General features: G+C 36.7%; 1 protein-coding gene across 3 annotated transcripts; it reads right to left on the bottom strand.

The window, feature by feature from the left end:
- Positions 1 to 10,995: 10,995 nt before the first annotated feature.
- LOC136229224 (U-box domain-containing protein 6-like) lies at positions 10,996 to 17,430 on the bottom strand. 3 transcript variants are annotated; one of them, XM_066017859.1, is made up of 7 exons: positions 17,170 to 17,430; positions 16,368 to 16,456; positions 15,938 to 16,123; positions 15,726 to 15,833; positions 14,171 to 15,345; positions 12,298 to 13,144; positions 10,996 to 11,374 (listed from the first exon to the last, which is right to left on the bottom strand). In XM_066017859.1, the coding sequence occupies exons 2-6, from the start codon at positions 16,419 to 16,421 to the stop codon at positions 12,331 to 12,333; spliced, it is 2,337 nt and encodes a 778-aa protein (XP_065873931.1). In that variant the 5' UTR covers positions 16,422 to 16,456; positions 17,170 to 17,430; the 3' UTR covers positions 10,996 to 11,374; positions 12,298 to 12,330. The 3 variants fall into 3 exon arrangements, with proteins under 3 accessions (XP_065873931.1, XP_065873932.1, XP_065873930.1); XM_066017860.1 differs by lacking the exon at positions 10,996 to 11,374 and adding an exon at positions 16,835 to 16,902 and having other exon boundaries at positions 12,049 to 13,144; XM_066017858.1 differs by lacking the exon at positions 10,996 to 11,374 and having other exon boundaries at positions 12,049 to 13,144.
- Positions 17,431 to 18,163: the final 733 nt, after the last annotated feature.

Below are 18,163 nucleotides of genomic sequence, written 5' to 3' on the forward strand. Positions count from 1 at the left end.
TTCCCAGTAAACTCATATCACTCTCGATCACCCTCCTCCAAGTTTGCTTAGGTCTTCCCCTACCCCTCACCACTACATCCTTTTGCCACTCTTCGGTCCTTCTAACAGGCGCATCAAGCGCTCTACGTCTCACATGGCCAAACCACCTTAGTCGGTTTTCTCTCATTTTATTCTCAATAGATGTAACCCCTACTTTTGTCCTAATTATTTCATTACTCACCCGATCCTTTCTCGTATGACCACACATCCATCTCAACATACGCATCTCCGCCACCGACATCTTATGGATGTGACAGTGTTTCACTACCCAACACTCCGTACCATATACCAATGCTGGTCTGATTACCGTGCGGTAGAATTTTCCCTTCAATCTATTAGGCATGCCGGGGTCACAAAGGAAACCCATAGCACACTTCCACTTCGACCAACCAGATTTAATCCTATGAGCAACATCTCCATCTACTTCTCCATCCGTTTGGATAATAGATCCTAAATACCGGAAGCAATCTGAGGCCTGAACAACTCTCCCATCTAGGGTGATTGTCCCTGCCTCCCTACTCCTATGGCCGCTAAACTTACACTCCAAATATTCTGTCTTACTTCGGCTCAACTTAAAGCCTCTAGATTCTAGAGTTTGTCTCCATAGTTCCAACTTCCTCTCCACTCCTTCTTTCGTCTCATCAACCAACACAATATCATCTGCAAACAACATGCACCATGGTATACCATCTTGAAATGAACTTGTTAGTTCATCCATAACGATGGCAAAAAGAAATGGGCTTAGTGCGGAACCTTGATGCACTCCAATCGTAATAGTGAACTCTTCAGTCTTCCCAACACTAGTACGTACACTCGTGCATGCTCCCTCATACATGTCCTTTATGATGTCAATATATTTCCGCGAAATGCCTTTCCTTATCAAGGCCCACCAAAGTACTTCCCTTGGTACCTTATGATATGCTTTCTCCAAGTCAATGAAAACCATATGCAAGTCTTGCTTCTTATTTCGATAGTGCTCCATTAATTGTCTCATTAGATGGATGGCTTCCATAGTTGATCTTCCCGGCATAAAGCCAAACTGGTTTTCCGAGATCTTCACCATCCTCCTTAGCCTTTGTTCGATCACTCGCTCCTAAAGTTTCATAGTGTGACTCAATAATTTGATTCCTCGATAGTTGGCACAATCTTGGACATCGCATTTGTTCTTATACAAAGGGATTAAGATACTTTTCCTCCATTCTGATGGCATCTTATTGTTTCTCCAAATTTTGTTGAAGAACGTCGTCAACCATTCGATTCCTCTTTCTCCCAAACATCCCCAAATCTCAATAGGGATGCCATCAGGTCCTACTGCTTTCTTCAACCTCGTCTTATTTAATGTCATTTTGACTTCACCCTTTTGAATTCTCCGCATGCATTTATGATTTATCATATCGTGAGGGATACTTATATCTCCAACATCTTGTCTGCGATATCCATTAAATAAGTCATCAAAATAGGACCTTCATCGTTCCTTGATATCCTTATCTCCAACTAGGACTTTCTGGTCCACATCCTTCACACATTTAACTTTTCCGAGATCTCGCGTCTTCCTATCTCTCATCCGAGCAATTCTATATATGTCTCTTTCCCCTTCTTTCGTATCCAATCTTGTATACAGATCCCGATTCATCTTTGCTCTAGCATCTCGTATGACCTTCTTTACTTCCTTTTTAGCCTCTTTGTATTTTTCGTAGTTCTCATCACTCCTACATTTCCCCAATATTTTATAGGATTCTCGCTTACTCTTTACTGCTTGTCGTACTTCTTCTGTCCACCAAGATGTGTCCTTACCCGATGGCATGCTACCTTTAGATTCCCCTAGAACTTCCTTCGCTACTTCCCTTATACTATGCTCCATCTTAGTCCATATCGAATCTATATCTAAATCCATATTACAAGTCCAAATATATTTTTTGATCATCTCATCCACAAATTTTTGTTGATTCTCCCCTTGCAATTTCCACCACTTAATCTTAGTCTCCACTTGTGGTGTTCGTTTTCTTATACATTTCCTACTTCGAAAATCAAGCACCACTACTCTATGTTGGGTTGTCGTACTCTCACCAGGGATCACCTTACAGTCAATATAACTCGTTCTCCAAGCACTCCTTACTAAGAAGAAGTCAATTTGGCTCGCATTACACATACAATTAAAATTAATAATCATGTCAAATAGATTATCTCTAAAAATCGTGTTATTGTATCAGAAATTGACATGTTTGATTACAACCAACGGCAGAACCAGAAAGGATTGACCGACCCTTCAGCCTGCCGAAAAACCTACACGAAGGAAATGGGGGTTGGAAGCCCAGTCTTCTGTATTTTTTTTTTATTCAACCTAATCAAAACCACATCATTTAATTAAGGTTGAATTCAAAACAAAATTTAAGTGATTGTCCACAGGCTTGGCCATAAGGCCTTAAAAAATTAAAGTCCATTTTTCTTTAAACAATTAATTGTCAGGTCTTTTTTTTTTTAATAAATTTATTAGATCCCCTATCTTATCTCGTAGGCTATTATGTTAAAGTCAATTAGATTTCTTATCTTTCAAAATTAACAATTAACCCCTAACTATTGATCTTTTTTTATTAATTTTAAATTAGTGTAAATTTGGCGATTGAATTTTCATTGCTTTTTATTTCTATACATAATAACATATAACATTGTTTTTATTTATATTATTTACCTTCTTAAACTCATTTTTTATTGAGTACAAAAAAAATTGAATTAAATTTTAATATATGAAAATTATAAGAAATTTAAAACTAAAAATAAAAAGATAAGTTTTTGATAACTTGTGGAAAAATCCTTGATCGGAGCACTTCCCTGTGAGGCGCCGTTGGGATCGGCCAGGGACACTCTGATGCCAAAGTCAGTAATATTTCTGAGAATAAACTGTAAGCACAAAAGTAGAGAATCAATAAGTGTACCTTTGATCCTAGGAAACTGGGGTATTTATATAGGTTTCTGTAACCTTCAGCATTAATAGGGAAGCAGGTGAAGAGTCATGTCATTACTCATCTTTAATTGCTATCAATTCTCTATTAATCCCAGCATTTAGCATCGAAACCCTCAGAGTTGAGGTATTCGAACAGTCAAGTCTTTATTCCCCTTTAATGGCTATTAATTGTCATTTAATTGTATTTATTCCCATTCATGGATGGTAATAAAGGCGCCTTTTGGTATTCTTAGATCAGTCAAGGCGTATGTACGCTCTCCTTGAGAGCTATGGCGGGTCCCCATTACTCGCTCTCATCGTGCGTATCTCGTTATGGCGTATCTCGCGATGGTCCACGTGGTGTAGCATGATGCTAGAAACTCCTTCATTTTCTCCATTATTTGCATATTCACCCCTGCATTAATCCTGCAATAATTGTCATTAATTCCATATTAACCATGAATAAATATCTCTTTTAGAATTAATAATGGTTTGCCATTATTTCTATTAATTTTTCCTTATTCCTTATTCAAGAATAATTTGGGTTGTTATCAGAAGCCCCCCCCCCCTAAAGGTACAAAAAGCTCTTTAGGGCTGTCTAAATGGTGTTTTATTTTTCTATATTGGAGGAAAGTGGACCCGCCCTAGATGGGGGATCACTTTGTCCTATCTTTGAGGAAAGTGGACCCGCCCTAGATGGGATCATATATAGATATGATGCACTTTTAGGGATTTTTTCTTCTTCGTGGATAGGTGGCCAACCGTATCCATTGTTAGCCTCTAGGGGCTTTTTGAGAGCTATATTTCTTTTAGAAAAGGAATAACCCGCCCTTTATGGGACCATTTGTTCCTACCGCATAGGATTATGATTCGCCTTAGGGACTTCTTTTCTTCAGTTCTGCCATATTGAGGAGAATGACCCGCCCTTAGGGATCAGTAAGAATGATCAGCCATTTAGGGACTTTTGTGCATTTTGTGGGGGGTTTTGACACTCTAGGCATTTGCTTTTTTAGCCTTTACTCATTTTCCAAAGTGTTTTACTTTGCATTTGTGAAGGCGAGACTTCGTTATTTCTATGATGAAGATGAGGATTCATTACGTCGATGAAGATGAGGCTTCATTGTTTGGATGAAGACGAAGCTTCATTGTTTGGATGAAGACGAGGCTTCATTATTTGGATGAAGACGAGGCTTCATTACTTGGATGAAGACGAGGCTTCATTATTTGGAGATGAAGACGAGGCTTCATTATTTGGATGAAGACGAGGCTTCATTACTTGGATGAAGATGAGGCTTCAATATTTGGATGAAGACGAGGCTTCATTACTTGGATGAAGATGAGGCTTCATTATTTGGAGATGAAGAAGAGGCTTCATTACTTGGATGAAGAAGAGGCTTCATTACTTGGATGAAGACAAGGCTTCATTACTTGGATGAATACGAGGCTTCATTATTTGGAGATGAAGACGAGGCTTCATTACTTGGATGAAGACGAGGCTTCATTATTTGGAGATGAAGACGAGGCTTCATTATTTGGATGAACCCTTTTCTTTCCAGAACTATTTTTACTTATGCATTATATCTTTTAGCAAGTAATTTTCTAGAATCTGGTTTAGGATTTGTTTGGTTTGTTCAAGGTAGGTGGCCAGCCATACCTCGGAGTATAAGCCTTTTTGAAGGCTAGAAGCTTTTATTCCTGGTGAGGAAGTTAAGCTGCCCCAGGTGATCGATTGTTTCCTATCTTTGAGGTAAATCGATCCGCCAGCGGGTCTTAATACTCTCCTTATGAGAAGAATACTTGAGGGTGTAAAGATCTCACGTCTGAGAAATTTTTAACCCGTCCCTGACGGTGATCAATTGTTTTCTATCTTTGAGGTAGATCGATCCGCCGCTGAGATTATTGTTCTCCTATCTTTGAGGAGAAAGTTTCGGGTGTAATTTTCTCATGTTTGAGATAATTTTAACCCTCTTTTGATGGTGACCAATATTTTTCCTGTCTTTGAGGAGAGAGTTGAGCTCATTTGAAAGCTCTTGAGGGTCTGTGTTTCTTATCTTTGTGGAAAGGGGATCCGCCCGTGATGGGGATCAATTGTCCTATCTTTGAGGTAATTGATCCGCTTGTGGAACTTTTCATTCGCCAGCCACTGGGCGTATATCACCTCTTTGATTACATCCGCCTTCTTCAGCTTTGCTATTTCTTCTTCTATAGAATTTGGAAAGATATAGAACAAAACTAGGCAAATGAATATAAGAAGTATGGCAAGAAAGAATAAATTATAAAATATAGGATACTATAACAGTTTAATGCATATATAAGAATACGTAAAAATACTGATTTTTAGACCCATGGTTCCGTCTTTGCTGAGCAACTGCATTTGCATCTTCCATGATGTTTAACTTATGAGTAATCACATCTGGGCTTACTCCTGTGAGGATCTCATTCTTCCATGCAAACACGCTTTCAGACTCAATGAGAACTTTCGTAACATCCTCCTTGATCTCAGGTTTTAATCCTTTGGCGATCCGCACCCGCTTTCCATCAGCAATAAGGAACATTTCCGTGTCGCCCAAAGTTATAGTGACAAGTTCATCTTCCTCACCTTGGTCATCTTTGAATTGTGGGCGGATCGATAGCGACGCCGAGTAGGTCTCTTGAGCCACCTTTTGGTTCCCGCTAATCATTATTCCTCCTTTGCTGGTGGGAATGTACATTGCCAGACGGCGGATGGAAATTAGGGCTGCAACCTCTGAGATGAATGGCCGCCCAAGAATGATGTTATAAGCTAATTGTCCATCCTTAATAGAGAACTCCAGATCACCAATCCACGCTTGATCATCATCCGCCAGCTTGCATTCCAAAGTTACCTGGCCCTTGGTTCGGATAGTGTGACCTGTCACTCCCATGATGTCAACAATGGTTGTTTCTATTTGGATCGGATCAACCTTTAGTTTGGCGAATGCACCTCTGGTGATGACATTTCAAGAACTGCCCGTATCTACCATGACTCGCTTCATTTCATCTTCCATCCTTCAATCGTCAATGCATCTGTATGTGGAGAGATTATTAGACTTGATTCTGCAAAAGGGGCAATTGAGGGATGTTTTATCCAGAGTGGATATTTTTGCTTTTTTCATGGGTGGCTGATACACTGGTCCATCTGCTATGACATTAATGACACTTTTGAATTTCTTTATGGGATCTATCTTCTGCTTGTCGTCTTGTTATTTGTTATTCTGGACAAATCTATCTAGTTTTCCAGCTCCCAGCAAGCTTCAAAATTTGGTGGCCATTTCTTCTATGGAACCTGTAATACGTCTTGGCGTTCCTTCCAACGGTTACATGCTCCCCTCTTTTGGGTTCGGGATATGTAATGTCCCGTTTATACTGAATCTTCTCCTTTGTATTGTGGCAAGTTGGAAGCTTTAAACATTCTGTCCGCCTCGTACCCCAGGATCCGCACTGTGAATGGCGAATTCCTGTTAACTGGATGGCGTATCTTTCCGCATTGTTCTCTTGTCTATCTATAGCAGCATACACTCGCCTTTCAATCTCATCATCCGTGTGTTCAATGTTGAATCGTGGTGGTGAAGCCAGCTCTTGATCTTGATCTTGATCATATTGAGATTATGCTTGGAACTACGGTTTGACGCGGATGGATATTGTCACAACCGCTGGAGCCATTTTATCTAGCTTCGAATATCTTGTCACCGCATCCTTCAACATTTTGCTAACATAATAGATGGGGAACTGTTGACCTTCTTCTTCTTGAATAACCACGGTGCACATAGCTTTATCCATGACAGATAGATACAAATGTAGGTCTCCCCTTCAAATTGGTCTGCTCATCAAGGGTGGTTCTACTAGGAATTGTTTTGTACCTTGAAATGCTTGTTGACAATCTTCCTAGTACGATGATCCGTCTGTTCAACCTCTGGATCTTTCTCACCCTTTGTGGGGCTTTCATTTAGGCGCTCTTTTCACCTTTCTCCTCGTAGGGCTTTTATTTAGGCGCTCTTTTTGCAATTTGCCTCGTAGTGCTTTTACTTTATCTGGATTTGCTCTAACTCCTTTTTGGCTAATGACGTAGTCAAGGAATTTTTCTGAAGTGACTTCGAATATACACTTCTCTGGATTGAGCTTTATTTTTCATGCCAGTGTTTGGCACTGGTTGCAGTATTAGCAATTCCCTTTGTACTTATGGGTTAGTACTGAAAGAACTCCAGAAGTGGGGCATATCCTGTCCATTATTAAAAGATTGTGGTAAGGCATAAAAGCTATATTCACTTACCTTGGGGATCAATGGCTTGATCCATGGAACTGACTTCATAGTGAAAGACTATTTGCATTGACCTTTGTTGGGAAATATCATGTACGATGCAATGTCTCTTTATGGAATTCTTAGTTCATCTTGGAATCAATTTAGTAATTCCTTTACGTTGGTCCCTGACTCTAGAATGAACTTAGTCAAAGGATAAAACCGAGTAAATATTATATGTCAAACAAATTCATAATAGAATTTTATTCATGATTGTGTTAATAATACCACATATAACGGTCATAACCATAAAGATTACTACTGCACATAAATATCATAATGAATTCTTAATAAATAACCATAATGAAAATGGTTTAAGAACAGTGTCCTTTTGTATTTCAATGCACATTAATATCCAAGATAGCATATTTATTTTAAACATCATAAAAGTTATGACATTCTATATTGGGAAAGATATCTTACATAGTTGTTATTTACTTGCAATCAATATTGTGCATCCATGCATTAATGGCATTCAGAGATCATTAATGCCTCGTTTGGATGAAATATAATTAAAGTAAGGTAAGTGGTGGTTTAATAATGTAGTTATATATGAAATTACTCTTATATCATTTCATTTGTATAAATAAAATAAATACGAAGGGTAATTTTGGAAGAAAAAATACATGTACCATGATTCTCCTCCAATTCGGGGTGTATGGAAAATTATCCAAAATTCATCCTCACATACCCTCATATACCATCATCCAAACAATCTCTAAGGAATTATCATGTATATCCTAAGAATTTTACATAAATTAATGTTCTGATCCAAAACTGACACTTACACTATTTTGTAGTTAGCTCAGGGTATGAAAGTTTCGTTTATCCAATTTGGTAATTCATCAGTCCATAATGGCCTTAATAATTAGAGACAATTACATGATAATCACAAATAGATTCAATATGTTCAAGTCTCTTCGTTGGTAAAAGAAATTCTAACAATGTCAGATAAACAGTTTTTATTATGAATAAACACATCCTTGTAAAAAAAGGAATGAAATAACTGTTTGACAAAACAATATTCAAAAATATGAATTTCTGATATTAAAAGTACTATATATGAGAAAAGCCATACATAGATGGTGAATTGTACAAGAAAAACCAAATATGATTTTTTGTAATTTCTTCTAATAGTTGTATGCATGTTCATCCAAAAGACTGGTTAGACCTAAATTATCTGTAATTACACGAGCCTTTTATGATATCATAATGTTAAGTGATAAATCACCTTGAATGGATGAATTTTTTATAAAATTCCAAGATTACAGATCTTATACATGCATCTTGTACTAATTCAATGATAATGACATATTATACTCGTCATGCATAAAAATATAAGGCATATTGAGCATGCAAGATTTAATGAAAGATTTGTGTCTATTACTTTATCTTTCACAATTTATTAGATTTATCATAATAACATGTAATGATATTCATAGCACTTTATAAGATTGAGGGATCTCAATTTTCTTTAATTAAAAATGGAATAAGAAAGGGGAGGAAACTTATCTTTTTCATCATAAAGTTCCAGATTTAATGTAGAAAACTTTTTCCCACCAATATATGGAGAACTGTATCTTTGGATAGATTTGTTGTACTGATTGAGCCAAGGTTTGAGATTGTGATTTCTATTCCGTTGACTCCATTGTTTTGTTCTTTGTGAAACTCTATACAATCAAGATTTTGTGATCTTCTGTTTGTTAGAGATCCACGTTCACCGCACCAATTGATAACTTATGGAAAAATCCTTGATCGGAGCACTTCCCTGTGAGGCGCCGTTGGGATCGACCGGGGACACTCCGATGCCAAAGTCAGTAATATTTCTGAGAATAAACTGTAAGCACAAAAGTAGAGAATCAATAAGTGTACCTTTGATCCTAGGAAGCTGGGGTATTTATATAGGTTTCTGTAACCTTCAGCATTAATGGGGAAGCAGGTAAAGAGTCATGTCATTACTCATCTTTAATTGCTATCAATTCTCCATTAATCCCAGCATTTAGCATCGAAACCCTCAGAGTTGAGGTATTCGAACAGTCAAGTCTTTATTCCCCTTTAATGGCTATTAATTGTCATTTAATTGTATTTATTCCCATTCATGGATGGTAATAAAGGCGCCTTTTGGTATTCTTAGATCAGTCAAGGCGTATGTACGCTCTCCTTGAGAGCTATGGCGGGTCCCCATTACTCGCTCTCATCGGGCGTATCTCGTTATGGCGTATCTCGCGATGGTCCACGTGGTGTAGCATAATGCTAGAAACTCCTTCCTTTTCTCCATTATTTGCATATTCACCCCTGCATTAATCCTGCAATAATTGTCATTAATTCCATATTAACCCTGCATAAATATCTCTTTTAGAAGGAATAATGGTTTGCCATTATTTCTATTAATTTTTCCTTATTCCTTATTCAAGAATAATTTGGGTTGTTATCAGTTTTATAAACTTTTTTTTAAAAAAATTGGTTTTGAAATTATAAAAAAAAAATGTCTACACCTTGAAGCTAGATGATTTTAATTATTTAGCCCTCAATACACCAAATGATGAAATTTTAATGTGTCCGATGAAAAAAAAAATTCAAGCTGGCTAAAATCTGCCCCTCCAAACGTAGGGTCATGACTCCGCCACTGGTTAAAACAAATTTACTTGAAGGGCTTGTTGGATTTCTAAAGAAAAAGAAAAAGTAAATGGGATGTGAAGAATCAGAAATCCAAGTTGCAGAAGAATTTTAGAGTAAATTATATACGTGGTGTACAACATTTGTCATATTTCACACTTTGGTGTACAACGTTTAATTTTACACATAAAAGTATACAACATTTTGGTGACCTCCTACTAAAAATATAGCCGGTAATTGTGACGGTCAACGCGACATGTCAGCAATTTGACCTCCATAAAAGTCAAAAATTGATCAGTCAATGCAAAGTCAACGCGTCATATCAGCAATTTTGATTTTTATGGAGGTTAAATTACTGACGATGTGTGTTGACTTCGCGTTGACCAGTCACAATTACCGGTTGTACATTTTAGTGGGGTAATCAAAAAGTTGTACACTTTTGTAGGTAAAATTAAAGGTTGTATACCAAAATATGAAATAGGACAAATATTGTACAACACGTACGTAATTTACCTAAAAATTTAACAATGGGATGAAGATTGTGTGAAGGAGAAGAGTAGTAAGAAAGGAGGAGGAAAAGGGAAAGGAAGACTACTTTAGAGTTTAGACATCGTATGTCATTTTCTTGAAGGATAAGTTACAAATTTAATCATATAGCTATTGTAAGAAAGTGAATTTAAACTTCTCATATAAAATAGTTCAATTTAAAATCTAACATTTATTAGATGGGATCATTTTAAAGCTGATTAATGTATTGACATAGTGACTAAATCTGCTCACCATCAATAACCATAGAATTAAATTTATACATTTTCGGTTCCTCAATTCTCTAATAAATAAGAATTGTCATTTAGATGCAAAATTAATTTAGTCCAAAATAATATTAGTATTAAGGTAAAAAGCATATTGAGACTCCTAATCTATCATTTTTTAAGTTGATTAAACTCTTGATTTTATATTTAGACATATTAATTCTCTAATCGTTTATTTTTATTTATTTTTTCTTATTTATGATCTAATTCAGTTAAAAAACATTATCTTTATTTGAAATTGTATTTTTTTACAGTTTCTCTATATAACCGTATTACACACATCATTGCCGCGGCAAATGGAGTGTTGCTTTGTCTGTTGGACCCGCTTCTTATTAAAGCCTTGTCGTGTCGGGAAGCGTTAAGTTGGCTGAAAACGAAGGGCTGGGAGAGCATCGAGCTCGAATCAGACTCACAAGTACTAATGTATTCATTGAAGTGACAAATTAGTGGCAATTCGACCTTGGAGCTTGTTGTGGGAGATTGCAGGAATTTGTTGAAAGACCTAGTTGGATGCTCAGTAAGGTTTGTTCGTCACTCAGCGAATTTAGTTGCTCGGACTGTAAGTTCTTTGTCTGATCGTGGGGAATGAGTGTCCAATCTGCCCCGTTTACTTGTAATGCACTTTCAATTGATTAGCAATGTAGTTCATTCCTTTTCAAAAAAAAAAAAAATATATTACAGTTATTTCAAAATGTGAAAAATACAAATTTCAAATATATGTGAAATGAATAATACTGTACCAACCAAATTACAACCAAATTTTATATTTAAAGAAATTTTATATTTAAAGTTGACTTTTTGATCATATAAGCATAATGTGGCAAAAAAAAAAATATTGTAGACTTTATGTATCAAAACAAAAGCTCAAAAACTTAATAAATAAAAGACCAAATCATAATGTTATTTTCTTAGTATTAATTTGAATATTTAGTCTGGCATTTATTTACCAATCATATATTAATATGCATCACTTTAGACTGATTTGACTACCTGTATTAAGTTAAATAACCCAATTGCACCCTAATTTTAACAAATTAACTACACATAACAAGTTGAATGATCAAATTGACCCCCACCCAGCAGTTAACTGGACGGAAATTTTCTATCCCCGTAGGAGATCCGTCCCAACAAACGTGGATAATCCCCAAAAATTTACCAATGGAACACAACGATACTCTCCCCAATCCCGTTCTCGCCTGGTTTACAACTAGAGTTTAATATGCCTAATTAAGATGCAACTTGTAAAGAAACTCGGAAGAGATTTCAAGTTATATAACTTATAAGTAGGTTCTTGTCCTACCCGACTGCATCGAAGCAAGTCGATATGATTAATTATGACGGTTAATTACTACGGCTTTCCATTACAGTGACATTACATAGTACACTTACTCCTATAACCAGAGAAGGCAAGGGTAAAAAAGAAAAAGAAAAAAAGAAAAACCATAACTCACATGGGCCTGTACATCTCTTCTTCTCTATAAGGTCAAAATTAAATGATGCCCATGGGGATGGGTACTAGACAAGACAAGAGAAAAAGAAAAGAGAAATAGAACAAGAAGAAGAAGATACATTACAAATTTACAAAGATCAGCTCAGATCAGATCTCTTCAACACTGGTAAACTGAGTAGCTCTTGCTCTTCCAAAACAAACTGAAAGCTTTTCCCATCTTCCTCCTCGACACGGATTTACAAAGCGGATTTGATTCCTGATTATTTGTTGGTAAGGAGCTGCTTTCAGCTCGCTGTAGCCGAGGCTCGACTGCTACTGCCTGGGGTGGTGATTTAGGTGGTTGATCTCGTTGTCGTTGTTCTCGGAATAGCATAAGAAGCTTCTGCGCTTTCTCTTTCCCTCTTGTTGTCCCGTTGACTGACATAGAGACTAATGCGGGTATAACCCCTTCTTGCAGGACTAGTTGACTGCAGTTATCGCTACCGTTGCATAGAATGTAAAGGCACGAGGCGGCTTGTTCCTGTTCAATGGGTTCACCGGTGTCCAATACTGTTGATAACCCGCCGATGAGACCAGGGGTGGTTGCCATTTCGTCTTTTGCTGATTGGTTTGCAGCTAAGTTGATTAATACTGCTATGGATCTCTCTGTCCAAGCAAGGTGACCAGGGGCTGCAAGGAGGGATTGGAGCCCGTTGGTAACGCCTGCGGAAAGGAGGCCGGAAATGTTGGAGGATTTGGAGGAGAGATTGTAGAGAGCATGGAGGGCGTCCATCTTGCATTGAGGTTCTGCCTTGCCTGTAAGGATCTGGACTAAAAACGGAACAGCCAAGCTCGTTCCGATAACGGACTTTGCTTCTTCGAGGCAGGAGAGATTCAAATAGAGGGCTGTTGCTGGTCCATATGAATCAGAGTTGGAGATCATCATCTCAAGTAATGAGATTACACCAGCTGCCAGCATCATTTGCTTGTTTCTGAAATTAGAAGGAAATGTTAAACATAATCACACTTATTTTGCGCTTTACAGTCATATTCTATCTATTTAGTAGAGGGTGGCGATTCGTGTAAGTAGATCGTGTTCCTATAGTGCAAATATTGGGTTCGTGTTAAATGAGTCAACCCTAACCAAAACAGTTTTTTGTGACATAATCGTGTTAACCAATTGGGTTAGTGCTGATTTCATATTGTGTTTACGGATCACATGTAATTTTACTATCTCCGTTAACGGGGATATTTAAAAATACAAGAGGATATAGTAATACTTTTAAATATTTATAGCATTTTTTCATTAGAAGGTTAACTTTGATCATCCAAAAGTTTAACCCAAAATCTATTTAATAAATCCTTAATTCGCTAATATCATGTTGAATTCGTGTAATGTGTTTACAAGTCACTTGTAATTTTACTATCTCAGTTAAGGATTGACAAGTAAAAATTTGGAAGGTTCAGTCATGTTCGCGGGTGACAATTATAATTGTATAGCCTTTGTTAAGGTTACATGTAAAAACATGAGAGTATATAATAATAATTTTAAATATTTATATCATTTTTGGGTTAACAAATCAACCCTAACCCAACCCAAAAATTTGGGTGTCAATTTAGTATCAACCCGAAAATGACCCATTATTTGTTTATTAAAACACTAACCTGCTAAATTCGTGTTGGGTTCGGGTCGTGTACACAACTGCCACCTCTACTAGTTAGAAAAATAAATCCTGAAGTAAATTTTATAAGTTACTTGGCATGGGCCATAGTCTTGCCACATAATAGCATCACAACTAGGGGTCTCAAAACTGGTTATTGTATCATAATCGTGTTACACCATCTATATATTCCACATGATTCTAATATTCTATATGATATAAATGACACGAAAATGATATTTCTGTCAACGAGTCGTGTCAAGAGAATTATCTTTATAAATTGTGTTGTCATGTTAGAAATTGACAGCCCTAACCACCACAACCACATGCTAATTTAATGTTCAGAAGTAAACTGACCTGTTATTGTTGACAGCGAGGTTAAAAAGAGCCATGGCACCCATTTCCTGAGCCATTGCATCCCTTGCACGGACAGCTGACTCTAGGAACTGCAGAAGTGCTTCAACAAAGCCATTAGCTCCCAAGAAAATCCTGGCCTCCTCGTCATCTTTCAGCAAAAGCCTAATTTTTTCTACTATCCCACACTTTTTCCTCAAGTCTTCCTCTTCATTCAACATGGTCAACAAATTCTGATAATTCTGAAAAATATCATACTCAAAGTTATCCCCCAACTGAGTTTCTTCCTGCTGAAGAGTCGAATTTTCCATTTCATAATGTTGAGCCTCCTCAATCGTGCCACTCTCTTCTAAAGGAACTACCTTTATCCCTTTCAATTTATTACAGCTGATGCTATCCACTGATCTTGACTTTGCAGATTCTGACTGACACAATGACAACCTAAAATAGTTGAGGTCAAGAGACTCCGGTGGGCTGTCTGGAACTGGAACTCCATTCTGTTCGCACCAACTAGTTACAAGACCCTTCACACAATAATTAGGTGTCAAACTAAGATGAGCGAGCTTCTGCTGAGTCTTCGGACAGGTTTCGTGCCCATCATTGAACCACTTCTCAATACATAGCCTCTCATATGTTTGTCCAGATGCAATAATGACAGGATCATACATTAATTGCAATGATATAGGGCACCTTAATTCTTCTGGTGGAACAGGGATCTGTCCGGATCTCTTGTTGCTCGACTTGAAATTAAAAGAACTAATCTTCGCTAGGTGTCGCTCAAAGGCATGACCTTCATCAAACGAGCATTGAACAGTGGGTGAACATGGTGCTGAACCCTGTGAATCATTGTCATCAGTGAGATCACTTCTGAATAACTTTGAGTATTTCCTCATCAAATGCAAGAGATAAGCAACAATTGACTCCTTCCTCTTGTCTTCATCTACCCGAGCTCTATCTACGAGTTTCTTAAGAGCCCTTCTCTCAGTCAGAGCTGCTCTGGAAGAGGTAATACCAACTTTGGTAGCTGCCCGATGAAAAGATTCTAGCTCATTACTGTCACTACAATTCTCAAATTTTCTACCCTGTTGAAGCAACACAATTAATTCATCCCCAACTTGTTTCTCCAATGGATCAAGTGAGAAAAGAAGATCTTCCAATTCACTAACAATCTCCAAAACCTAAGAAGAACGTTCCAATTATAAAAGGGATCAGTAATGCTTCCAAGTAAAAACACATATATAGAAACAAAAACAACCTCACCAAGCAATAATAAAAGTTGGCCAGCTTAGTACAATAATCAAGTGACATAATAATAAAGATGTGAATATACGTGCGACAGGGAAAAAGTAAAAAAAAAATGGAGTCTGTCCATGTAAAGACATTGAAAATTCAGGGACAACAATATAAGAAGAATAGCCGACAATCTCCACTAGAAACGCAGCATTGCTCTGAAAAACGAGATTTGCAATTCACTATTTACTTCAAACTCTCTTTACCAACAACACAAGTGACATTGAGGGCAACATAATTTCACAAGATTGAGAAGAAAAGTCATTACCTGACATCCAATTGATTGGGGGACAATATCTTCAACCCGCCTAAGACTATCCACGAGAGCAGACCTTGCCTTTTCAAATTTTGAAAGGACAGAATCCCCAGTTATAGCCTGCATCACAAATGTAGTCCTTCAGCAAAATCCTTATGACAAGATAACAGAAAAAAGATGGACATTAGATACCGAATCAAATGAAAAGAAAAAGGAAATCATACCAAATAAAGTTTGCTGCATTCTGAGCAGTGTTGAAGAATACTCTTAGCTCTTTCAAGTGCTATATGCAATGAACATAACGCTTGAATGCCAGATTTGCTCCTAGGTCGTGCTGCTTCCAAAGAAGGGAAAATCAACAAAATTTTGCAATAAATAGCTGACAGCGCCTTGCACATTTCTCCATGTAGCTGAAGAACATAACGGACATGTCAGTCAATTCCGAATAAAAGAGAGAGTGGTTCTATTAAACAAATTGAGAAATTGAAATTTCAAACGGAAATACAAGGTTCCATTTTTCTCAAGCACATATAAAAAAAAATCGCATGTAGAGAGAAATTAATAAACAAAATTCATTCCTTGTAGACAGTTGAAACCTTCAAAAAGGAGCCGTTTACAATATAAGAACGCATCCTGAATATTTGAATTGCATACCTTGGCATCACTTGCAGCGAACAAATTTTCCTCAACCTCGTCCATTATCGGCATTTATGGAGGAAGATTATATTGCAAATCTACAATAACTGAGACATGTAAAAGAAGAATGAGAAAAAATAAATTAGCTAAACATCCTACAACAACAAAATGAGCTAAAATCTAAAACAAATCTTCTTCATGTTGCCCAAATATCAGAATTTCGAAAATGCGAGCAGAGTTTTGCAAGATTAACCAAAACAGGAGCTCATAGCAAAAAGATATCCAGCGCGAATTAGAATTATGGAAAACTCGGTTGAATAAGACATTTTATCAGAAGCCGAAAACTAGAATTTCCCAAAATCGAAAAAATTTCAAGACAAAAAGGAAAAGAACGAAATAGAAGATTACGAGCTGATTTAGACATTTCATCGAATAGATTCCAAAAATCATCACTAACGGGATATATCTCATCGAAAATGACCTACCTAGCAAAGATCTTCCACATAGACAACTCCACCCAGAAATCAACTTCACCTCTAGATATTATTCCTTCCTACCCATCCAAAACAGAAAGCCCGTAAAAATCCCCCATATCATAACAGCTTAGATTCTACTTAGATGCTTTCAAGAACGCGAATTCCCCCACGGAATTCCAATTCATTGAAAAGCAACCAAGAACAAAAACCAAAAAAAGAACTGAGGAAACCAAAACTCGAGATTGAAATAACAACGCGTCATTAAAAAAAATTATAACCGAAATAACCAACGAAGTATACTAAAAATAGCTAGGGTTTTCGCTGAAAACAAAACAGAAACTCACCAATAAAATCGGAGGCAGCAAGCCAGGGAGGCTTCATAAACGAGCATTTAACAAATGACTGAGTAATCAAAAACAGAAAATTATTAGGGTTTCAATGATCTGTACGATCCCCTGCTACTTCTTGAACATGAATTTGAGCTTTTTGAAAAACAGGAATTAGTCGCCGTTTTATGTAGAGTAAGAGGGAGGCGATGTAGAGGAGGCAGAAGAAGATGGGGGGGAGAGAAAGAAAGAGGAGAAAATAGCAAGAAATGGGATTTATTGGGGGTTGAAATATTAAAAAAGAAAAAATAAAATTAGTAGGGACTGATATTTATTGGGGAGTAGAATAAACAGTGGGTTTAATTTTAAATTAAAGTTTTAAATCACTATTAGGCTCTTTAATTATCTAAACTATTAGGACTGTCTTTTCAAAAAAAAAAAAAAACTGTTTCATTTATCTGTTGTTTGTTGTTACCGTTTGTTGTTTACTATTGGAAAAAACTGCTTCTTGTAAAAAAAAGATATTTTTCATATTTAAAATGTAAATCGGAGATATCGAACTAAACACATAAAACTCTTCATTTTGTTATTGTTGCTGTTGGAAAAAAATGTTTTTATATAAAGCTATTTTACATGTTTAAAAGGCAATCCGGATATATCCAACCAAATACCTAAAACTCTCCATTTTAAAGTGAAAAATAAAACAGGAGGAAAAAATAAAGTAACCAAACACTACTTTAGTTTTTTATCCCTATATATTATTTGATAACATTGGGTTAAATTACAAAAAATACACCGAACGTTGATTAATTTTACCATTAACGTCTAAAATGATGTATTTTTACTTTAACACTTGTAAGTTGGACCAATATTACCCTGAACGTTTGAAAATTTGACCAATTTTCAATCACTATTCACAGAGCACTCTATGAAGTCATGAATCTCGCTATCTCCACTTTGTATATTTGTTATGTTATCAATCACCAGTAAGAGATTAAAGACACGCGTATAT

Source organism: Euphorbia lathyris, chromosome 5, assembly GCF_963576675.1.
Source record: "Euphorbia lathyris chromosome 5, ddEupLath1.1, whole genome shotgun sequence".
NCBI classification, from domain to species: domain Eukaryota; kingdom Viridiplantae; phylum Streptophyta; class Magnoliopsida; order Malpighiales; family Euphorbiaceae; genus Euphorbia; species Euphorbia lathyris.

Bases quoted from the DNA above. Each gene is read 5' to 3' on its own strand.
- LOC136229224 (XM_066017859.1), bottom strand. From the start codon at position 16,421: ATGCCGATAATGGACGAGGTTGAGGAAAATTTGTTCGCTGCAAGTGAT. The intron at 16,124-16,367 runs GTATGCAATTCA...TATGTTCTTCAG, and splicing joins TCGCTGCAAGTGATGCCAAG to CTACATGGAGAAATGTGCAA. The intron at 15,834-15,937 runs GTATGATTTCCT...TTTGTGATGCAG, and splicing joins AATGCAGCAAACTTTATTTG to GCTATAACTGGGGATTCTGT.